The following is a 25,683-nucleotide window of genomic DNA, read 5'->3' as shown; positions in this document are numbered from 1 at the left end:
ATTTAACATTCTTTGATTTATTATTATTTTATCTTAATCATTATACTTTACTATGGTGATAATTTATTTTGAAAATCTAGGTTTATGGACAAATTAAAAACTATTGACTTGTTCTCTTTGTTAATATTGTCTCTTGGTGGTTTAATTTTAATAAATACATATTTTTAGTACACATTGAGTTATAAAATATTTAATATATATGTGTGTGTGTGTGTTGAATTGTACTTACATTACTGTGGGGTACATGAATTTAAATAAGGAAATCGTGTCACGTGTCATACCCATAGTTAAGGGGGCCATTATCGTGTCGAGGAGGCTACACCATCGGACAACAAGGCCATGTTAGTGACACGTTACTAGAGGAAGTCATACTATAGAGAAAGAGCTTTGGAGAAGGGGTTAGCCTTGACGTGATTGAAGGGATGGTGGATGCCACTATATTTAATGCATCCTACCAAACCTTTTGGCTGCATTTATATGGAGAAGACTCCTGAACAGTATTGCCTTGGCTACTGCAACTTACAAGAGGTTTGAGGAGGTGTCTGATAGGATAAGCACTCAAATAATGGCCTGAACGATCAACAAATGGAGGGTCAAGATCATCTAAAGGGAGTTATATAATGTAAAAGACCCTCCAGGGAGAGAGGATCGGAAAATCTGTAGAAGAACATACTGTAGCAACAAGAACTGAAATTGTATCCAAGTCTAAAAGAACTATATTCAAGAATCATTCTCCTTAGAGTTTGTTGAGGAAGGATTTTCTTGCTTAGAACTCGTCTTTCTTTGCTTTCTTAATATCTTTAACCCATTGGGCGTGTTGCATGATCCATTGAAGCCTAGCTTTTAAGCCCACTTTCTACAAATTTATCGTATTGGACTCTTTGGTCTTGAATCATTCTACCTTTTGGGCTCAGGAACCAAAATGCTGCCCTTACAATTGCAATTAATATATATAGAAAAAATTTATTTTTTTGTTTGACCCTCAAAGATAAATTCCTGGCTTTGTCATTAATTGTCTTGATATAACATCATTGCGAACACGGAGGATTGAAGAGCGATTGCAACAAAAATTAAGAGCTTAGATACAAGGCAAATTACTGCATTGGAGGTCTTGTAAGTTTCATTGTATCGCAACCTTTTCATGGTGGATTTGATGGTCTAGGCTAGACCCCGGGTTGTTTTGTTACTTTGTGAATAATTCCTTGTCTCTTGTGCGTGATTTTTCCTACTATGATTGCTTTTACGGTTTTATCCATATAACAAATGAAATCTACTAATTAACTACTTCACTTGAACTTGTTTAATTGATAAAACTTGGCAGTGAGGGTTTTTTTTTTTTTTTTTTTTTTTTTTTTTTTTTTTTTTAAGTTTCAACCTATAACGGCTACTACTAATGATAACTCTTTATTATTAGACCAAGACAGCAGTCAATTTTTTTTGTATAAGCAGGAATTAAATCTCAAATCTCTTATACTACTAGTTGAGGTAACTAGAACCCACACTTGGCAGTAAGCGTAAGCTGTTGAACGTAACTTTTATACTTTGATCAGTAAGCAAGAGAAATTATTTTAATTCAAAGAAAAACCAAACCTTCCAAAAGACTAACATATGTGATAATTTTTCTAATTGATATTATTTTGCAAAGCGTGAAGTCATTTATAGACTTACAAACTCCAAACTAAAAGAAACAACCAAACAATCAAACTGAAAGAAAGAAACAACCAATCAACCTAAGCAATAGATAGATAAATATAAGCACAGTGCTTATTAACTATATATCACTCAAACACTTCCAAATTGATAAGGATAATTTCTCACATTATTCAAAAACTCAAACTGATAAGAAATGACAGATAGCATTTGATGATAATTCACAACTAGATGCTTCAACGTACAGCAGCGTCCAGTAGCAGTTGTGTGGACATAACAGGTGGTGTTTGGGCAACCACTTTAGTGATGGTGTACAGGAAAAGAGAAAAGACTTCCAGCAGTGCTTTTGGATTAGGATTCAACATGGTTTAAAAGAGAGAAGCTTTAAGTAAAAAGTGGCAAAATGAATTTGGGATTACAAACAGTATCTGGTTTCCAAATGGTTTGGTTTTGTTTTTCTAATTAGGATCCTCGGTCAATTTTTTTTTTTTTAATTGGGTGGACCACTTGAACAAAACACGACAAATGACGTCGTCCTCCCATAAGACCAAATATTGTCTGAAAGAGTCCAAAGCCATCACATACAAAAGGTAAATATGGATCATTAAAGAGGTTGCTAATCCTGGTATGAGAAGTAAGGGGAGGCAGAGGCATAAGGAGGTTATAATAGTGGGAATAAGAATACTATCGGCAATCCCTAACACAGCAAATATGCCCGTGAAAAATGCCAGCATCATTGCTCCCAAGGCCAAAATGGTTAGGTTAAAGGCCGCTAAGAAAGAAGTGCCGCCTGAAAAAGTAAAATATTGGTCAAACCATATTGGCACGAATAGCTGGATGAAGGCAGAAATGGTAGATAGCACCATGGCTATGCTATTTGAAATAAGGAATGCTTTGAAAGCAACATTTGTCCTCAGAATTGCAAAGCCTTGGTCTGCGCCTTTTTCACTTACAAAACCTCCAGGCACGGTTATTCCTGCTGTAAAGGTCACAGTTGCAATGAGTGCGGCCACAATTAAATGGGCTTCGGCTGCTTTCTCCACCTTAGACATAAACTTTTCTTCGATGATATCATCTTTCTTCACAATCGTGTCCTTCCCTTCGACCTTGACCACTCTCCGAAATGCACGCTTTGATCGACTCAGTTTCCAAAATCCAAGTTTCCGAAGGTACAAAAACTGTGCAACATGGAGAACAATAATTCAAGATTGAGAAACAGAAATGTTAGGACAACTGACAATTTATGAAAGAGTATAATCTATTGTACACACCCCTCAAAAGTAATTGAGATTGTGACTTCAAGTCATAATTTCTATTGTTTTTGGAGGAGTGTTTAACAGACTATGTGCGACAAGTTTAAGCCTTTATGAAAATACGACATTTGAAAAGGGACACTGTTCTTGAAGTCCGAAGTAAAAAAATGAAAAACAAAAGGAAAAAACAAAGCACTGCCTTGATATTATGGGTGGAAGAGAAAATATTGCATTACCTTTACAACTCCTATTTCTTCATTGGTTAAAGCAACGTCGAAAGGGTCGAGATTTTGTTTATTGAAGGCCAACTTATCTAGTCTCGGGTCATTCATTATAAGTTTCGGTACGAACTTGGAAGAATTAGAATGGTGATGGAGAGCTGTGTTTCCATCGGCATCCTTCTCATTCCAAAGGCTTCTAAAACGCGATTTTTCTAGGATGATACTTACTACACCCCGAGGATAAAATGAGTTCACGGCAAAATGGAGTGCATTCCAACCTCTCTCATCATCAACTAGTTCAGAACAATCCGGACAACTTGATAAAATCTTCTCCATTATTGCATAATGGCCACAATAAGCTGCAATGTGAAGAGCTGTTCTGCCTTGTTTATCTTTCATGTATGCTCCATGCCTATCAGCTGTCAACAATAGCTCTGTTGTACAAAGAGAACCGAAGGATGCAGCCAAGTGAAGTGGAGTCAGACCTTGTTCGTCTGCTTGTTTAGTTAGAACTCGGAGAGTTGTGTTGTCCAAAATTGTTCGGGTCATTCCTAAAATAATTGAAATATGTTAGATGCAAGAACTTTCTAAATGACACAGAAGATTTTATGATGACAATAGAGTTAATTTATTATTATAAAAACTAATAAAAAACTAACAATAACCTTTACTTTGAGCATTCACAGCTGGCATGGTATATGCCATATCTTGCCAAGATTTACCATTTCAGCACAAAAAATCGTCAACAACTGATCTGCTAAAGCTAAAAAAATTTGCAATACTACTACAGTAGCAACATTCTAAATCCAAAAATTATTATTTTATTCTACCTACAAAAATCTACCTCCTCTCTCCACTGTCTCATTCTCTCTCTCTCTCTCTCTTTTCAGATTATATTATTTTATTATGTAGATATATTATTTTAATATGTAGTATGGTAAAATAAAAGTTGGAATATTGAGTGTATTGTAAAATTGTTTTGTATAATTGATAAATTAGCTTTTTGAGATGGTAAAATAGAATATGATGGAATTATCGGATCGGAATGCTCTTAGTCTTTAAGCAATTCAATTGTTTCAAGTTCCAACTATAAATTTATATTTTGCACAAGAGATGATACGCAAAAGGCAAATGCAAAGGAAGAGGACATAATGTTTCTACTTTCTACTTATTAACTAATGCCTAAGTGGTGGGTTTCACTTAACTCGACTTATAAAATCTCTTATTGTCAAATAAGAGATTTCTAGGTAGGAGGCCAAATTGTAGTATTGATACATTATCCATAGTTCATATTGTATACAAAATTATCAACTCTGATATATTATTATATTCTTAAACATTAATGAACATGCAAAAATTATGTAGTTCATTATAAACAAATACAAAAATATCCAATAAAAGAACATTTCACATCAAAAATATGCCCGATGATCTTTCATGGAAAAAAGATAGCAATACAATATATTATCATATAGCAATACAAAAAATGAACAACAGAATCTTAATAAATAAAAGAATATGCATAAAACTGATTAAAAAAAATCATATTTAATCTAAGCACTCATATAGTGTATAAGAAAGAAACAAAAATGAAATCATAAGACACATCCACATAGGTGCTTTCTTGAAGGCTAAAACAGAAAATTAAACAAAATAATACTATTGGTAAAAGAATGAAAATGATTAATAAAAGAGAAAGAGTGAGAGAAGAAAATGCACACATGTTCACTTCAGCAAAGGGTCAAGGAGATGATGCGCCTGGACAAAAAATGATTAAGAGTCATACTTGTTTTTTTTTTTTTAGATGACATGAGTTTGTTTTGGTTGTGTTGAGGAGAAAGAAAACGGGGCAATGGGTTAGCACTAGTAGCAGCAATAGTACTAAAAGCTTTGTAGGTAGCTTCTTTGAGTTGAGAAAGATGAGAAAAAAAAATTTGAAATTATGTTCGGAAATGGGTTGTCAATGATGCTATAGAGTGTGTTATTATCCACTGGATTGATTATAAATTTTTCGGACAATTAAGAAGATCAATTGTTAGTCATTATCCTTTGGACTAATTATAAATCTTAAGAATAATTAGGAAACCAGTAATAAAGTTTTGGACAATTAGGGAGGCCAAACTAGAAATGTCAGAAATAATTTTTTGGGGGGTTTGTTGGGGGGGGGGGGGGTGTGAGGAGGTGGGGCAAAGAGCAATGTGATTTAGCCCCTATCTCTAGAGTTCAATCCCCGCGTGCAAAAAAACAAAACAAAAAAACAAAACAAAAACAAAAACTAATTAACGTCCCAGTTTGATGATAATGAGCAATTATCAAGAATGAATGTCATAAGTTGAAACTATCTCTCATAAAAAATTAATTAATTAATTAAAAAAAAAAAACTAATGGCTAACTTTATAGATATTAGTATTATTCTTATGTGGTACACAATTTCTTTTTTCTTTTTTAGATACAGAAACTTAATCAAGAGTTATATGAAACCTAAAACAAATATCTTTATATTGTAACTTAATTTGAATAATAAAAATATATATTGTGTAACTTAATTTAAATAATATATATATATATATATATATTAGAATAGATTATAAAAGAATTTAAAATAAATAATGAAAATCATCTTACACGTTTTGAAACTTTTGATAACTAATTTTTAACTAGAACACCAATAGAGTTTCACTTCATGTAAACTACTACTTTAACAACTTTGTAAGGTTTCTAAATTTAGGATGGAAAATCGTGAACAAAATTGTCTTGTTAGAGTACTTTTTGGATGTCTTAAATACTATCAAGATTGTTTCCCAGGTGTTGAAATTTATTGTCCAAGTGTTCTACTTGACACTTTCTCAACCGATCAAGAAGCTTAGATCTCGAAAAATCAAGCAGTATCCCAACCGATCAAATTATGGGATTTCAAAAATGTTAATTCAGCTCGTCGGCTCATTAAGTGATTAGGGTTTTGTGCTAACAAGCAAAAGGCATTAAGCAAACCCTAAGGCTTCGTTTGGGAGTTCACAAGGGAATGAAATGGAATGGAATGTATTTAAACAATGGAAAGGAATGGAAAAGAATGGAATGAAATGAAATTAAATAACCTTAAATGGATGTTTTTAAATAGAGGAATGGAAATGAATGGAATGTAAGTAATCTCGTTTGGAAGTAATAGAGAGAGAATGGAATTAAATCATTTTATGATAATATTATTATTAGATCTCTATTTTAAAATAAAAGGTTGAATATACAAGGGTATTTTGGAAGTTTTAGTAAAAAATTCATTGAATCTAATTTCATTCTCTCCCATTCCTCCTAGTTTCAAGGGAATGAAAATTTGAGGTTTTAGGTCTCGTTTGGGAGGAGAGAATGGAAAGGAATGAAAAGAATAATTTTATAATATTCTTCCATTTCCTTCCCTTGTTTGGGAGTTTTAATGGAGGGAATGAAATTTCATTCCCTTGTTTGGGAGTTTAAGTAGGAGGGAATGGAATGGATATGAGGGAACACTCATTCCTCTTTATTCCCTTAAAATCTCAAATTTTCATTCCCCCCGAAATTGAGAGGAATGGGAGGGAATGAAATTAGAATTAATGATTTTTTTACTAAAACTCCCAAAATACCCTTATATATTCGACCTTTATTTTGAAATAGGGATCTAATGGTAATATTGTCATAAAATGATTCCATTCCATTCCCTCTGTGTTGCTCCCAAACAAGATTATTTACATGCCATTTATTTTCATTCCTTTTTATTCATTTATTTTAAAACATCCAATCAAGATTATTTAATTTCATTTCATTCCATTCTTTTCCATTCCTTTCCCTTACTTAAATATATTCCATTCTTTTCCATTCCCTTATGATCATTCCATTCCATTCCCTTATGAACTCCCAAACGGAGCTTTAAGGGAATAGAGAAGAATGAGTGTTCCCTCCTAACCTATTCCATTCCCTCTTACTTAAACTCCCAAATAAGGGAAGGGAAGAATATTCTAAATTAATTTTTTCCTTTCCTTTCCATTCCATTCCATTCTCTCCTTTCAAATGAGAGCTAATACACAACCAAAAGACTTTTGGAGCTGCCCTAATATAGATCTAAAGGTATTATACCTCCTACTCTCAAAGGCCTCAATTGGAAACCATTTAAAACACAATCTAAAATGGTGATGTTGAAGTTGTTGCAAAACTAGTCATCACAAAATATTGGATCTAAATCTTCAAATGGATTCTTGAAGTCATGGACTAGAGGTTCACATTAAAACATCTTCAAAGTTGAGGAAGTTCATGGAATCAGAGTTGCATTTAGTAACATTAGTAAGTTTACTAGGAATAGAGTTATTGGGTTATTGTAAAACTTCCAATCAATTAGTGGATTTGTTTACCTTGGAATTAATAGGTAAATCCCTACAATTGTTTTATTGTAGAACTTCTATTCCATTGTTTTCCTAGGGTCACATATCGTTGTGTACAATTTTATTTCTATAGTGTTTGATTTCTTTGATACTAGTGATTATTTCATTAACCAAAAACAATTCATAATTAATCTAATTAACAACTTAGCCTTAAAATAGTTAATAGCTATTCTAAAAGGAACCTAAATATTAACAAACTTTAATAAACTTATAATGTGTCACGAGGCCAAATTATGTCAAATAAATTGTAATACTCACATTGAACCATATAGTGCAAGCAAGATGTGATTGACCAAAATTTTACTATTAAAAAAAAAAAAACAAAAAAAAACCTTGTAGATTAAAGCAAACTTGTTTTTAATTGCTAAAAACTCTTCGTATAATACTTTCACAAGAGTAGTATTTTCAAACTAAAGAGATTCAGCCACTGCACCTTTGGTACAATGATCACTCCACAAGTATAAGTGCTTGTGGGCTGTGGGAGATAAGAATTAGAGTTTAAGTCTCCAGGAAAAAAATTTCACATACATATACACTTAGATTAGGCTAAAGTAAAATTTTTATCTTGTAAAAAAAATAAATAAATAAAAAATTAAAAAAAAAAAACTAAAGAGTTTCGGTTAGAGCAAATATGTTAATTATTTTAATATACTTATAGTGTGTCATATCATATAAGGACAAAAATCTAATAAAAACAAGGAAAAAGAGCATTCAATGGGGTAGCCATAGTGATAGTGCATATGATAAGTGCTTGGTACAATGATCACTCCACTAGTATAAGTGCTTGTGGGCTGTGGGAGATAAGAATTAGAGTTTAAGTCTCCAGGAAAAAAATTTCACATACATATACACTTCGATTAGGCTAAAGTAAAATTTTTATCTTGTAAAAAAAATAAATAAATAAAAAATTAAAAAAAATAAAAACTAAAGAGTTTCGGTTAGAGCAAATATGTTAATTATTTTAATATACTTATAGTGTGTCATATCATATAAGGACAAAAATCTAATAAAAACAAGGAAAGAGCATTCAATGGGGTAGCCATAGTGATAGTGCATATGATATTATATTATATGATATGATTTTGCCATATGCTTATATAATCTGTAATTTTATTGTGAATATTTTGATGAAAATAACTAGATGACGAATATTTATAAATTTCATGGTTCTCGTATAGTGCTAGCGGTCCTATTGTTTCACATGGGAGGATTTTATGTGTGTGTGTGTTTAGATAGGTTTAACCGTTTAAGTCACATTTTTACGTAAATTTTTTTTGATTCTCAAAAAAAAAAAAAAAAAAAAAAAAAGTTAAAACGATTTAAAAAAAAAAAATGGTTCTCGTTAAAATAAAATTATAGTGGCTGCAGTTATGAGTGTCTTGTTATGTTATATTCTATTACTACTATATTTGTTAATTGCCTTTTTAATAAATACCGTATATTGTAAATAATGGTTATTAAGTAGTTTTATTGAAGGGGATTCGCAAGTCTTAATGTCCAGGTTGGTTAATGATGCTGAGGTGCTGTCATGTAATGGTTTGCTTATTGAGGATACTAGTCGGAAATCCGTGCGATGCATGGGAAAACTTTGCCTAAAAGTATGTTGGTCACAAAATTTGCATAAAAAGTATAGTTAAATTATATTGGTCTCAAATTGAAACAATAAATACTACAAGAAGATTTAAAAAAAAAAAAATAATAATAATTTTGGTGTGTATCTAACTAAAAGTTTATGTAGTCCTCTCTAGTTTCTACTGTGGGATACCAAAACTATTTTTGCATCATAGATCTTATGCCAAATATTTGTGGCAAGAATCCTATAAATCGTTTAAATTTTCAGAAATGAAAAATGCTATTAGAATCTACTAAAGGAACAAATGCTATTAGAATCTATTACCATAGTATTTTAATTGTTTGTCAGTATCTAAACTTATGATTATCTTTATGCTTATGATGGACCTACACTTTCATGCATTTGTCTAAAAAAAAAAACCTACAATTCGAAGGCACACAAATAGTTTCATTTAATCGGTTGTAGGAGCATATCAAATGTCGTTAACAAAGTGGTTTTCATACCTAGTACCATAGCATCACAGATGACTCAAAAATTAATATGAATATAGTTGAATGCATTATGACTATTGGTGACTATGCCATATCATATAGCATTTGACTTTTTTTTTAAGATGAAAAATTATTAGGTACTCTCAGAATAAAGTAAAATGATCCTCCCTCTTCTCACATTCATAATGGACCCCACCACGAGTTTAAAAAGTGGACCCTACTATAAATGTGAGATAAGGGAGCACTATTCACTGTGCTTTGGAGGTACCTAAGGATTACTCTTGTAACACAGCAAGAGAAACAATCGTTATCTTAGTAGACAATCCTTCCAATATGTGGCCCATTGATAAGATTGAATATTGTAAGGTTGAATTTATTCAATCATTTTGTTGACTTTATTCCGTGCCAAATTTTTTGTAATTCAGCATTTAGAAACCTTGTATTTAGGAGGGAATCATGTAAGGGTAGTGTGTGAGAAAGTGTGAAGAAAAAGTCAAGAGTGTGCACTCAAGAAGGGCCTCGTGACTGGATCTCACGACTGGGGAGTCGCCAAAGGTAGCACACGTGTGAAGCATGTAAGGGAGCTGAAGAGTTATGCCAGCTATTGCACTACAGGACAAAACTTCCATCTGGCCAAGCAGTTAGCTCGCGACTCAAACTCGCGACTCGTTTCAATCACGAGCTCGAGTCGCCAGAACACCTTGTTTGGTTGTAACTGACTCTTCGCATTCCATACACACCCTACTATAAATACCTTTATACCCACGAAATGTAAAGAACTTCCAGAGAGAATTTTGAGAGAGAAATCTTAGAGAAAAACAAGATTAACTCATCCACAATCTTCATCCTTTGATTCTCCAAATTCTTCTACTCTCACCCTCTCCATTGATACATCCTTGAAAGGTACATTAGTCAAATCCTTATCTCACCATACCCATATCTGTAAGGAGGTTATTTGGTGCTTGGGAAGCAGTTCAGAAGGAACCAATTCATTTTGGTTGATGCAATGGGCGATTGCGGGATCTGGTAAGCTAGAGAAGACAAAGTTCGACGTAACCCTGTTGGAGCAAGAAGCTTGGAGGGCTTAGGTACACTAGGTAGATTAGGCTTGGAGGGTCTTCTGTTATTCATGTATCCCAACTTTATTCTCTAATGGATTATTGACCACTTGGAGGGTAGCGGAAAGGTTTTATGCCAAGGACTTCGGTTTCCTCTTTGATAACACATTGCTGTGTTGTCTTTATGTTTGCATCTTTCTTTCTTTAATCTTTGCCTTTTAATTACTGCTGTGGTTGTAATTAATTTCGGTTTAGATTGTTTTACCTATTCTGTTTAGCTTATTTTCATATTTCGCGCATACATTGTTTGATAATAAGCTTGTGTTGGTAATTTGTAAATTAGGAGTCTAAACGTTTATAAGTGTTTTACACACTATTTGAACTTACAAATATTATTTTCGATTTGGGGAATCCTAATATAGCACTCAAAATATGAGAGAGAGAGAGAGAGAGAGAGAGAGGTTTTGGAATAGGAAGAGAAAGAGAGAGAGGTTTTGATAGAGGAAGAGAAAATAGAGTGGTGAGACTGTTGAGATTAAACTATACATTTCCTTTTTATTTTTATCTTTTAAAGTGAATGCATATTTTCCTTGACCATACATCTCCATTTTTTTACATAGAAGGGTTGGATTAAGACTTGAAAATGAGTAGGATCATTGGTTTGGTCAAATAGGATCAGTGAATCTGAACTACAAACAGTTGTTTGTAAAGAAATTGAAGAATGTGTGTAGTCTGAAGGGAAGCTTGTATGGAGGAAGAAAGCTTCTAAGTAAGTTAGGGTCTTGGCTTTCAAGTTTCATTTACACATGGGGGAGGAGAAAGAGAGTTTGTAAGTGGGTTAGGGTTTGTACTTTCATCTACACATGAGTAAGGATCATGCTTAGGTCATAATATGTAAGGGAATATGTGGGCTTAGGCTTTTCATAAGGTTTGGTTTAATTTTGAACAACAACCCATCTTTTAGATAATAGTAAAAAGAATTAATGTGATTTTTTGGATAACAGTAAAAACAACTTAATGAGAAGAGGTTAAAAAGGCTAAATGAAATATTAAAGCACCACATGATAAGAGCTCATGCATTCCCGCATAAGGTCTCTACTTATATAAATATAAATATATATATATATATATATATTGCATTGCTCTATTTTGTTTAATTAATTATGTTACTCTCATGTAAAGAGAGAAGGTAATAAGGTTGCTCATAGTCCTGCCAGGCATGCTGCGCATATCTCAGACTTTCTTGTATGGGTGGAAGATGTTTCTCCACAGTTTCTTTCTGTTGTCCAAGTTGACTTAGCTGGTTTTTCTTGATAAAATTTCATTGTCTTCTTTCTCAAAAAAAAAAAAAAAGTAGTTTTATATTTTTTAGGAAACAAATATAAATTTTTAAAGTGTGGATAACGTTAGTTACCTAACATTGTGAAATTTGGAAAATAGGAGAGAAATTTGAAAGGAATTTTGACAACAGATTTGGTACCTTAAGTGCCAAATTTTGTTGCCAAATTTTCAATTGCCCATGTGCCCATGTGAGAAGAGAGAGAAAAAATGGTGAAAATGGCGCTTGGAGAGCCAAAATATGAGAGAAAGAGAGAGAGTCAAAGAGAGAGAAGAGAGAGAGAGTGTGTGTAAGTGGAGACAGATATTTCCTTAATATATCTCATATGGCTATGCTATTATATATTTTCATTTTTAATATATTAGATATAAATGTTTAGGTTCTAAATATTTAGATATAAATGTTTAGGTTCTAAATGATTCATGTGTTGGCAAACCAAGTACATAAATCTATCTAGGAATAAATCTTAGTGTTTAAGAAGTGTTTTAAACATTGCTCAAATGATATAAGTCAGAATTCAAAAATGTACAAGCTACAGAAAGAAGTATTGAAAACCTAAAGAGCTCGACCGATTGAAAGATTAGTTCAATCGGTCCAACCGCGAACTACAGATTTGTTTTAAAGCCCGTCAACCCATTAAATGTTTAGGGTTTCAGTTCAAAATTACATGGTATATAAGAAAAACTGTAAAATATGTTTTTCAAGTCTTGGAGAGCTACTCTTTTGAGATCTGAGAGGTTTTGTACATTTTACTCTTTCAAGCATATATCAAAGATCACACTCATACTACTAGTACCGGTGGAATAAAGTTGCAGCCCAAGCTTCAGCTATCAAATGTACTAAAGATCAAAGGCATGAGCTGGAGGTTCATATTGGAACAGTTCCACATCAAAGAAGTCTGAGGGTTTCAGAGCTAGGTTTGATAATCATAGTTAAGTTTACTATGAATTCAAATTCTTGACTGTAAACTTCTATTTGATATAGTAGATTATTCTCTTGAGATCGTTCCCCCCAAGTTTTTTTTACCTTGAAATTAGTTTGTTTTATTGGTTTTCTTAGGTCATCATATTTGTGCCTTATTTATATTTTTGGTGCATGATATGTTTGATGAATGTTTAACCTAGATCTATATAATTGACCTAAGTAACATCTTGATTATTAAATTAGGTTAAACAATGTTTTCAGGGGTTTAAAAACTAACAGGTTTCCTTAATTTCATCTTTACTTTATATTTTGCATATTTAAATTTCTAAGATAATATTATTTAGTTTATGATAATGAACATGTAACTTGCGGCATATAAAAGAAAACTAATATTAGTATGATCGTGGTCATCAAACAAAAAAAAAATTGAAAAAAAAAAGTTTAGGCTTTAGATATAATAATAATAGCTTTGTATGATAATTGACATTTTTAATCCATCACATTGTATAGCAATATTTTAGGATGCATTGTATAATAATTGACATTATAACAATAGTAATAGTTGACTTTTTTATGATAATAATTGACATTGTATAATAATATTTTAGGCATTGTTTTTAGTATCATATGATACGCGATATGTATCGTATCATGCACAAAAAGTTGCATATCGTAAGTGCTCATGAATCGTAAGATATAGTACTGGTGCATATCATATTAATCGTATCATATCGTAAAATCATATGTATCATACGATACATTAACATGTGCTTTAAAATAAGTTTTTTCATTAAAAATTTTGCTTTTATTTGAATTCAACAAGTGTTACACTCCTATAGACATGAAAAAAAAGAAAAGAAAAAAAAAACGTTGTTACATTTGTTTTTAACACAAAATTATTAGATTACTTAATTTAGACTAATAAAATAACATGTTCATAAGTTTTTTTTTTCTTGCACAAAATTTGGACCACACAATTACACTTCACTTTCATATTTGCAAATTTATTTTCTATACTGTGAATAAGGTATTAATTGACAATATAATTATTTTTTATAGGTCTAAGAAGCTAAAATGCCAAGAAGAAATATTTAAAATAAAAGAATAAGAGGAAAAAGTAAATGTTGATGATGATAAAGAAAATTTAAATGAAGAAATAAACTTGTAAAATGATGAACATGATGATAACACAGACTGAGATAGAGTTGATTAGGTTGTGTTCAAGTAGAGGAGGTGGGGTAGGTGAAATCTTTAAATGGGTAAGAAAGGAGAGAGTGCCATGTTTTTTTTCTTTACGGCAAATAGTGTCAAGTATGATCAACATAAAAATCTAACATCAGCTAATAGTTAAAAATAGTATTACTCCTTGTTTTAAAAAATTAAGTGAAAATATACTTTTGGTCCCTACATTTTGGGCAGATTCTCATTTTGGTCCCTATTTTGATTTCGCTACTATTCTAATCCCTAAAAACAGAAAATCGATTTTATTTTGGTTCCTACCGTCAACCCACTAACAGAAAAGTTGTACGTGACAGACGAAGGGGCCTATCTACACAATAAATGCTGAGATGGCTAATAAAATATCTTAGTTGGCATTTTTTAAATGACATGTTAGCATTTTAATTTTTTTTTTTTTTGAAAAGCCACGTTAGAAAAAAATTTTAAAAAAGGAAAATCATTATCTTTTTAATAAAAATTATTTCTTAAAAAAAGGAAAATTATTATCTTTTTCTTTAACCTCATCAATCATCAGATTTTGAAACAATCTCTACACTTTCTCTATCTCTAATTCTCTCTCTCTCTGATCTCAAATTCTCTCTCCATTGTAGCTCCACAGCTGGATCTCACAAGCTTAGCCTTCTTCTCCACCACAGCTGGATCTAACCCAAACTCTTGAGGAATCTCAAAATCTCATCTCCACCATTGTCAAACTTGTTCAAGACTCAGTGATGAGGTCACCACCGCTATCAAAGAAAGAAAACCCATTGACCCATCGAGAAGGTTCGCCTCGAAGATGAGGTCTTCACCGCCGTCAAATCCGACGGTAGCTCATCGTCGATTCCTCAACAATTCTCTCCGAGTCATTCCTCCAATTCCACCTCACATTACTTTTTTTGTTTTTGTTTCTGTGTAGTTATGTTGTACAAAACCCTAGTCGCCAATTCGGTATTGGAGCCCAGATCAATGGTTGTGGAGCCTAGATTAGTGGTTCTCACACCTCTTTCTACCTCATCGTCGCTCTTTTCCTTTCTCTAAGGTTGATTTGGAAGTCTTTAGCTTAGGATTTTTGTGGATTTGTTGTTAAGGCTTTGTTGGTTGCTATGAAATTTTAGAAGCTTTGAGGGAAATTTTGGAAGATTTGATTTGGTGGTGGTGGTGCTTTGCGCTGGTTGTTAGGTCTCTATTCTTTTGCTTGGGTTTGATGTTCATGGTCTTTGATTTGGCGGTGGTGATTTGGGGGTTTTTGTTTGTTTTTCTATGGGTTTTTCTCTGTTTGTTTGCCAAAAAAATTTATGGGTTTGAAGGCTAAGGTTTGCTTTACTGGAGATATGGGTTTAGGGTTTGGTTGAGATTTGGGTTTGGGGTTTGGTTGTTTGTTGGAGATTGATTATGGGGGAAGAACACTGGGAAGAACACAAAGAAAATGAACATGTTCTTTTGAAAAAATAATGAAAGGAAATAAAAATAAAAAGACAAGAAAGACATTTAATTAAGAAAGACAAGAAAATGATAAGAAAATAAGGATTAATTTGCTAAGAATATGAATCATATCCTGGGAAATAACACAAAGAGCATGAATATGTTCTTCTGAAAAAATATATATATATATATATATATTGGAATAAAAAAATCATTTTAATTAAAAAAAAACTAAATTTTTGTTTGAAAGAAAGTAATTTTTTTTAAAAAAATTTTAAAATAAAATTAAGATTAAAATTGAGGAATTAAAATTTTTAAAATTTTTTTAAATTTAAATGCTGATGTGGCATTTAAAAAATGCCAAATAACTTTTTTTAATAATAATCTAATGTCCACATCATCGCCATGTCAACAAGCAAGACCCTCTATCTAACAAGCAAGACCCTCTATCTGCCACATAAGACTTTTCTGTTAGTGGGTTGATGGCAATGACCAAAATAGAATTGATTTTCTGTTTTTAGAGACTAGAATAGTAGCAAAATCAAAATAGGGACCAAAAGTGTATTTTTGCCAAAAAGATACCCAATCAATAGTGTAGTATATAATTAATATTTAAAAAAAAGGAATAATTAGCCTATTTTTTACTTAGTTGTGGTTACTTTAGTAAATAATTACTTGTTATCTAGCGGAAATTTTGTTGAAAGATATGTAAAATTTCTTTAATTATGTGTGTGGGTAAACCTTAAAACAGTACATTGAAATAAGCTAGTATTGAAATATTCCGTTCTAATGGACAAATCGGGACGGGTTCTAAAATGATATTCATGACATTGGTTATAATCATATCATGGTTGCCTATAATGAACTTTTTTTTCTTTTTCTTTTTTTGAGGGGGTGCCTATAATGAACTTAAACTATTGAATTTTAAATGTTGCTATTTGTCAAAGCATGCGGGCTAAAATGTTGAAAAAAGTGGGGTAAAATTCAATTTAGTCCCTTAACTTTGACTTCAATTATTAGTTTCTATGTTTTATATTTTGTCAACCTAATCTATAGCTTTCTTAAAACAAGTCAATCTAGTTATTCCATTAAATTTTTTAGCAAATTACACCAATTAAACTTTTCGTTTAAATTTAACTGAAGACATTCATAAAATGCACAAATTAATAAATCTTGTTTGATGAGTATTATTTTTCTAAAAATATTTTAAAACTTCATTTGTAAACAGATTTGGACAGAAGGACCTGATTGACTTATTTTGACTAAATGAGGAACTAAATCAATAAATCAACCTTAAAAAGACTAATTTGAGAATTGAAGTAAAGTTAATGGAAATAAATAGACAGTACCTTCATCGTCCCAAATTATTGCAGCATGCAAAACTGTTCTACCAAGTGGACCACCATAAGTTGGTGAAGAGCAAGTGTCTAAAATTTCGGACACTAATTCTGGAAACTTCCTCTCGGCGGCCATGTAAAGCGGAGTCTCACCAGCATCATTTGCAGAATATGAAAAATCCGGGTCCTCTGTTATTAACAGTTGCACCACCTCATGGTGATTATAACGTACTGCCTCGTGCAATGCCGTGTCTTTTACTACATTAATCATTCCAAGCATTTCCCTGACTGATATAATTCCATTTTCGGGGTCTTGATGGGAAGATTTTGCTCGTTCAATTAATTCCGTCACTATGCCAGCATGACCGTACCTTGCTGCTATGTGCAATGGAGTTTCAGATTTGGAATTAGCTTGCAATAACAGTGACGGACACATGTCAAGAATTTCTCCCACAAAATTGGTTGACGATGATTTTGATCTTTCTGCAGAATAAGTACACCCCATCATTATGTTCACAATTTGTTTGAAGGGTGATAATTTTAGTTGTGCAGTTTGTGTTGCGAGGTGAACATGGAGGACCGTGTTTCTATTTGGGCTTAGTATTTGCTGAAGAGATTCCTTGAAATCTTTGAAGGTCTCGCTCTTGCCTTCTACTGCAGCTTCATAGAAATTGAGATCCATGTAAGTTATGGTATCTGTTTGCATAGCCTGATTAACATTATTAGATGCGTGACCTTCAAACGAACTGGAGGGATCCATATGTATAGTGGCTACTATATCTCTTTTTCGCCTATGCCTCGCTTTGTGCCCCTGTTATACACTTGATGTATTAATTACACTTAATGATCTAATGTGCAACACACACAAGTGCTCCCAACAAATTTAAATATTATCCCTTTATCACGAATATGATCAGCTCGATATTTTCCATTACAGATAAACGCAACTTTTAAAATAACCTCGAACTATGAATAACGAGTGGTTTTGTGAAATTTATGTTTAAATTAACAGACTACAAAGTACAAACTCCCTCCATCCCCCCAGCATAGTACGTGGCCTATATACAAATATTAAATGAATTTATGAAGCACTTCTTGCGTCCAAAAACACTGCAGAAGTTCTAGCTTACTGTTATAGTTTTATATAGTATATAGACAATATATTAGATATATAACTAGACATCTTCGTCATAAATTTGATTAATTACCCTGACTCATCATTAAAAAAATAGAGAATAATAATAATAATACTAATAACAACAACGCATTTAGAATCTTCCTTGTGTAACAAACTTTGACGGTGCCATGTTTTGAGTGATGAAGCAGGAATTGAGATTGTGATTCGGAATTCACTTGGTCAGGTAATGGCAGCTTTGTCCGAAAAAAATTCAGAAACCTCCCTCAGTTGAGAATTTGGAGATGATAGTGGCTAGGTTTATAGCAACTTTTGTTCAAGAAGTGGGATTGCACCCGTCACATTTCGAAGGTGATTCAGAGATTGGTATCAGGGGGCTTCAAAAATGAGATATGTTGTTATCTTCCTTTAGTCATCTAGTTAGAGATACTCTAGTTTGTGTTAACTCCCTAAGGAGTTTTTCTTTGTCTCATATTGTGAGGCAAGGTAATGAAATTGCACTTTCTCAAAAAAAAAAAAAAGGTAATGAAATTGCACATAACTTAACCCAGAGAGTGAGATATTATTTTCCTATGTTAGTTTGGATGGAGTCTGTTCTGCTAGGTATTGATTCTACTGTTGTTCTTGATTTTCCAGCTCCTTAATTTTAATTCAAGTGTGGTCTTTTTTCTTAACAAAAAAAAAATCCTCCTTGTTTAATTGTTGAATAAACCAAATCAAGCGCAAACAACAAATTCATTTGATATATATATATATATTTGTGTGTGTAAGTGTGTATCAATCATACTTCTCATAATTTAAAATAATCATAAGCTCCATTTCAATTAGTTCAAGATGCCCTATAAGCTAAATAGTTTAACCTCAAACATTCTAGTACAAATAGTTTGATATATACCAAAATGCCAAATTGTCCAAATAGAGACGTCCAAATTCTAACAAAATGCACCTACATAATCAAAATTGGTCTAAAAGGTTATCAAAGAAGTTCTACAGTTATTGTCTACAGAGCTTGTCATTTTTCAACATGAATGACTTAGATTGTTTTTCATCCCCATTCAAATGGTCAAATGCAAACGCAAGCATAGTATCCTCAAACCCGTCCATCTTCATAATTTTAAAAGCTTCCTCCATGAATTTTAATAATTTTCATGTAAATAAATATTGTTTTATGAATCATGTTGATGAATTTGTGCTCCAGGCAGTGTACTCGAATGTTATCATCATGTTGGGAGGTGCATGGCACCTAATAGAAGTCCAGTCCACATGGAATTTCAAGTTGGAATAGAAATTTGTTGCCTACTGTTATGAATTTTTTCCAGGGGCCAAAATAAATACAATAAAATTTTTATAAAGTATTAACAAAAAAATGATTTAAAACGTTTTTTATTTGCCAAGGTATACACAATAAAATTATTAACAAAAATAATGATTGAAAACATTCTTTATTTAACAAATTAACTTGAACTTAACAAAGATATGCCCATACACTCTTTAATGGCATTAAAATCATTTATAATTGATTTTGGACTAAATTCTTTAGCAATCACTTACTCAAGAACTCATTGTCCATCTTGTTATGAAGTTTCATCTTGACAAAACAATAATTTAAATTAATTGTCCAAGCCACTACTATCAATTAAACAAAATATTAGGTCACTTTGTAGTGGTACTTTGAGTTAAGTAATGTGTTTGAACTTGGTGAAAGAGTGAAATTAAGTATGCATGTGTTTAACAATTAGTTTGTTTCTCAAAAAATTAAAAATTAAACAAAATTTAAAAAAAAAAAATTACTTTTATTAAAATTATAATAAATTCAATTTAAGTACTAAACTAGGCTACAATACAAAACAATCTATTATTCTTATGGTTGCTTTAGGTTTTTCATTATTTAATTTTTGGTTTGAATTAGATGGTTGCTTAGCTGGAAACCATTAAGTGTTATTGTGTTGTACAATTGAGTGTCATTGGTTTTGGTGTCTTGACTTTGGGCCTGTTTGGTAGCAGTGTTTAAGTATTGTTATTCAGTTTTCAGTATTGTAGAAATATGTGTTTGAGTATTATAGAAATACGAGTCAGAAGTGTTATTGTTATTTAAACACTAAAAACTGTTGTTTAAACAACAGTGCCAAACAGCCCCTTTATCTTGCAACTTACACTTTTCAAGATAAGTAATGTTAAGGAAACATAATAGTGCACAACAACTTTGTGCCACAACTCACCACGTGACGAATTATGAGTAGTAGAGGCATGATGGTGGGCCATGTGGGGACACACTTCCACTATTCACAACTCACCATGTGGCAAGTTGACACAAATTTGTGCACTATTATGTGTCCTAGCATTACTTTTTCATGATATAGATATATAGTGCCATTTATTTCAAACTTAGAGCACAAATATATACTGTATTGTTAGTGTGTTAAGTAGGGGTGTGTATTAGTCAGGTTGGGTTGGATTGAGGGGTTTTTTTCAATCTAATTTATCATGGTAGGTTAAAAAAATCCAACCCAACCCAACAGGTTAGGTTGGATCAAGTCGATTTTGGTAGGTTGGCTACACACCATTACAAAAGACTACTTTACTCTCTTTAGTTTTCTTCTTAGTCTAAAAACATTTAGGGCTCATTTGATAGGGCATTTTAAACACCTATTTTTAGTTTTTAAACAACATTACACACATTTTCACCCATACGTATTTTAAAAAACTACAAACACTACTCAAATTCCTCTACCAAACAGGCCCTTAAAGTTGCAGACAATAGAACATAGATTGAGAGAGAGTGAGAAACTCAGGATTGAAATCAGATGCACTTAATGCAATTGCTTATAATGTTTGGGATTGAAAATTGCTTTTAGCAAATAAAAAATATTTTTAAAAAGTTAAAAATTTAAAGTTAAAAAATAAAATAGTAAAAGTTGTTTTGTGAGAGAGAATATGGGTAATTGCAGCCAGTGCAGGTATTGCACTGGATCTAAATTTGGAAACTCATACCACACCGAAGATAGATCGAGGCAGCAGAGGCGGAACTGTGAAGGTGGCGTAAATCTCGAGTGGAGGCTGATTTGTTGGTTGCTGTCGTGGGCACTTGCTTGGGATTAGCCGGCCACGTAAGAGAAATTATATATATATATATATATATATAAACAGCAATGACTTATGAAGTTTGGATCTTTGAGGTTAGGAAGTGTAGGGACAAAGTTTGGAGCCCAAGCCCACACTATATGAAATCCTAGTCCAAAAAGCCCAATACAATGAATTTTGTAGAGTATGGATCAAAGAACTAGGTTTAGATAAGTTAAGCGATGGCTTGCATGGGATTAAGGAACATACAGACAAGAACAAAAGCTATTATGATGAAATGACCTCCTGTCCGAGGAGACTTAGAATTTTATTTATGAATACAGATCACCATATTAGGGTTCTTTTGCATGCTACAGTATTCTCTCATTCTTTTTCTCCCTCCCCTCCTCATGGGGGCTTCTATACATTATATAGGCTTTTCCTGATCATCTGGGCTTTACACTTGTTGATCATCTAAACCCCCACTTGAGCACCTATCCCATCAGACACCCCTTTCAGTCCTTTGTAAGTTGCGATAGCCAAGGTAACACTGTACAGGGGTCTTCTCCACATTAATGCGGTCAGGAAAGTAGCTATAGTGCATTTAATGTGGTGGTAGCAGCTTTTGCTTAGATATTTTGGGTTTTCTTCCTTTTCACGTGTTTAGGGGGTGCGCTTCAGCGATTTGAACATACCTCTACTCCAGATTTTTAGTGTCCGAGGAGAAGTTCCTCCTCGGACTCTCTTTCTTTGTCTCCTGTGATAAGGCTTATAACGTAGATCATCTAAGCCATTTTGTCTCCTCGGACTCGTTAGTGTCCTCGGATAGGCCCAAGCCCCAACTCGTTACTTTGGGCCATAGCCCCCACAATAGCCCCTCAAAACTCCGATTTTTATCTCCATCCGAGGAGAAAAGCGGGGTTTTGACTTTTTGAGGGATAAGACCAATTAATTTTTGGTTCACACGTGTGGGAGCGGTTGCTTCTGATGCATTGTAAGTTATGAGGCGCTATTAATTACTTCAGGCGGCTTTGTGTTCCCCACATCCAACGGCAAAGCGCAGATCCAACGGTTGACATTCCTTCTAGAATTTTGAGCGGGAGTGACCTTCCCTTTCCTCTCTTGCTATATAAGGTTTTAAGGAAACTCTTTCTGCTTTTCTTTTTTATTAACATATAAGAACTCCAGAGAACTCCAGAGAACTCAAGCACCCAGTTCTTCATACACGTTCCAGGCCTTCGAATTTTCGTAGCTATTTCCGTGAGTCGTCTTTCCCTGAGAATATCTCTGAGAGCTTCAGAGATTGTTGTAAGGATACCCGTAAGTTCTCCTTCCTCTACATAACCCTAATTTTCATCTCGGCCTTCCTTCTCGGCCCGTCAGTTCGCCTAGATGGGTAGATTCAAGTATTTAGTAGATACTCCGGCTGCCATGGAGGCCTTTAGAGCTAGGTATCGCATCCCGCAAGGGGTGGTTTTGGAGTACCTCCGGAATGAGTACTGACTGATAGGGACATGGGTCAGGTCGTCATTCCCATGATCGCTTTTATAGAGGGAGGAATGACGCTTCCCATGCGTAGGATTACCTGGGATTATCTGCTTAACCATAGGTTGACACCACATCAGTGTGCTCCTAACCTATTTAGGGTCACGGGCAACATAGATGTTTTGAACGAGCAGATGGGCTTAGGCCTTACATGGCACGACATAGTTCACATGTACGAGTGTCACCATCTTGCCAAAGCGGGATACTACCTTAAACCTCGGTCCGAGATCGTTAGGCTAATTTCCTGTCTCCCTAAGTCCAATAAGAGTGTGAAGAATGACTACCTTATTGTCTCGGGGGAATGGAGCGACAGTCTTCATTGTCCAACTCGGGCAGGAGAGCCAGGTGCGGTACCCTTAGGATCAATCCCTTGGGAAGGGGATTTAACCCTTTAGTTTTACTTCCTTCGTTTGAAGATTCAAACCCATTTTTTTTGTAATCTAACTACAATTTCCTTCTCGGTTGTTTTGCAGATAGATGTCACTTTGCTCCTCGGCTGAGCCACACAAACGTTCAAGCCTTGAACTACCTCCTGAGGTCAGAGATCTTCGTTCACGGGGACGGGCAACTGCGTGCTCTTATTTGATCTTAGGTTACGAACCCTTGTCCCGTGCTTTCTTGGACGTCGGCCAATCCATAAGAGCCGATAGCCCAAGGTTGGCTAGGATTGATGTGTCGAAGCCAAGATTTTTGGCTCAAAGGGACCTCCCGCCGCTTGTTTTGCCCGTCCTTTAGAATCTTCAACCAGCTGTACAACCACCTCCACAAGACAATCCCGGAGCTGTAGCGTTTGTTGAAGAGGAGATTGAATCATCTCATCTTTCTCTAGAGGAAGAGATAGAGGAATTCTACTTTGAGAAGGACATTCTGAAGGCTCCTTTGATCGAACTCTCGGACACTAAGGGTGAGCCGGATAGAAATTTTGTGATTGGAGCTCCTTCTCTCGTTATTACTTGTTCGGATGGTTCTTCCGACGAAGAAGTGGATAACATGGGTTCCAAAAGAAAGAGTTTGCGGGAGCTGATGGCTGCCCGAGGTAAGGGGCAAACTTCGAAGGCGCCCACCAAGAATCAGACCCCCTCCGACCTTCCTCTCGCTCCTCCACAGATACCTGCCGATCTTGGCTTGAAAGTTAATCCCGACCTGAGGAAGAAAAGGCCGGTTGAGTCCCTCGAGGAAGGTGAGGTGGGTCTTCGCCAGGGCATTAAATAGCAAAAGCTAACCCGTAAGACTCGGGACAAAAGGGCTCCATCTGTGGAGAGCCGAGAAGAGCAGGACCGGGCTTAAGTGCGCATTCCCCTGCGCATTTGGAGTCCTCGTCTTGAAGTGGACTGGGCGGCGATTCCTTATAACGCCTCAGTTCGAGAGTACAACAAGGGCCGAGCCAGGTACATTGCCGAAGCCCTAGAGCAGCCCATGCTCCTCCCTAGGGACATGGACGCATATAGGCGCTTTTCTCAGGGTGAACTCTTATTGTCCCTGAAGAGGGATCTTGCAATGGTAAGGAATCCTATCCTCTTACTGGCAGGATCATTGGGTTGTATTATATTCTAACTCACATCATCTCATCATTCTTGGGTAGATTACTCAGCAGGTCTTTGTGGCCAAGGAGTGGTGCCGCGACAGCCGCAAGTTGGCTAACGTCGAAACCCTTTCTTGTGCTGAGGTAGAGAAGGCTCAAGGAGCCCTCAAGCAGGAGCACCTTGAGCTAGCTGAGGAGCTTAAGGATGCAGAGATAGGCCGTAGGAGTGCTGAGGCTGGCTTGAAGACTACCGAGAAACAAGTTAAAGATCAACGCCAGTAACTGTACATGACTGAGACCAACCTCGCTACTGAAAAGCAAGGCGTGCCGGATCTCAAATCAACGTTGCAGAAAGCCAAGGAAGAAGCCCAACTAGCCAAGGAAGCAGCCGAGGCCGAGAAAAGGGCTGCTTACCAGCTTAGAGCGGAGGAGACGAAGGCGAGGCTTTTCGAAGAGTTGCCAGAAGTATGCAGGGATTATTGCAGTATTTCATGGGCTCAGGCTCTTAATGCTGCAGGTGTCCCTGCAGATTCTGCTATGAGGTTGCCTGAGAATGTCTTCTTCCCTCTAGAGATCCGGAAGGCCCCCGCCGATGTCCTTGAAGCTTCCAAGCAACCTGCGGCTATTCCTGATGCCATCCCCTTAGCTAAAATTACTGGGGGCTCTGGTTAGGTCACCGTCCAGGTTGAGGATGTGGAGGGAGATAAAGGTAAAGGCAAGGGTAAGGGGAAGAAGCCCTCCTCCAAGGCTAAGGATCTCTCTAAGGAGACACTCAGTAAGGCCGAGGATCATGGGGCAGGTCCCAAAGTCAAGGATGTTCCACCTCCTCAGCCAGAGCAAAAAGAAGATCCTCCTACTGAGGCTTAGCTCCTAGGGTTCTTATCTCTTTTTTTTTTTTTTTTTGGGCGGAGGTTGTATCACATTTTTGTTCTTTTTCGAAGACTTCTCATTGTATTATTCCTGGTTATCAATACAAATGTTTCTCTCTCATTTTTTATCTTTATGATTGACGTTGATGGAGTTTTATTATATTGTTCCGAGTCAATGTGATTGTTTCTTTGGTTGATATTTGCAACAACACTGCTAATAAAAACAAATGAGAAGAACAGAACTGTGCAATGAACTTTAAGCAATACAGGCTACCATGCAAGATTTTGAACATGTTTTAAAACTTGGATAGATGTCATAAGTTGTTAATTTCCCCTAAACCTGTGCTCTGAGGAGCCATATAGGACTTAGATTCTGTTTAAAACTTGTGTAGATGCCATAAGTTGTTAATTTCCCCTAAGCCTATGGTTCGAGGAGCCATGTAGGACTTAGGTTCTGTTTAAAACTTGTGTAGATGCCATAAGTTGTTAATTTCCCCTAAGCTTGTGGTCCGAGGAGTCATGCAGGACTTAAGTTCTATTTAAAATTTGTGTAGATGCCATAAGTTGTTAATTTCCCTTAAGCTTGTGGTCCGAGGAGTCATGCAGGACTTAGGTTCTGTTTAAAACTTGGACAGAAAGAAATGAGCCGACAAATGCGCA

The 25,683-nt window shown here is 34.7% G+C and overlaps 1 protein-coding gene across 1 annotated transcript in view; it reads right to left on the bottom strand.

The window, feature by feature from the left end:
* Positions 1-1,740: 1,740 nt before the first annotated feature.
* The window catches only part of LOC126720646 (protein ACCELERATED CELL DEATH 6-like), a 30,979-nt gene continuing 7,036 nt past the window's right edge, over positions 1,741-25,683 (bottom strand). The window contains exons 3-5 of the mRNA XM_050423378.1: positions 16,905-17,703; positions 3,140-3,675; positions 1,741-2,828 (exon numbers count right to left, since the gene is read on the bottom strand). Of these exons, the coding sequence (XP_050279335.1) occupies positions 2,109-2,828; positions 3,140-3,675; positions 16,905-17,652 (2,004 nt within the window). The 5' untranslated portion in view covers positions 17,653-17,703 and the 3' untranslated portion in view covers positions 1,741-2,108. The remainder of the gene's footprint in view (positions 2,829-3,139; positions 3,676-16,904; positions 17,704-25,683) is intronic.

This window comes from Quercus robur, chromosome 4, assembly GCF_932294415.1.
Source record: "Quercus robur chromosome 4, dhQueRobu3.1, whole genome shotgun sequence".
Lineage (NCBI taxonomy): Eukaryota > Viridiplantae > Streptophyta > Magnoliopsida > Fagales > Fagaceae > Quercus > Quercus robur.
The sequence above is the reverse complement of the archived record's forward strand: the minus strand, read 5'-3'. Positions and strand labels throughout refer to the sequence as shown.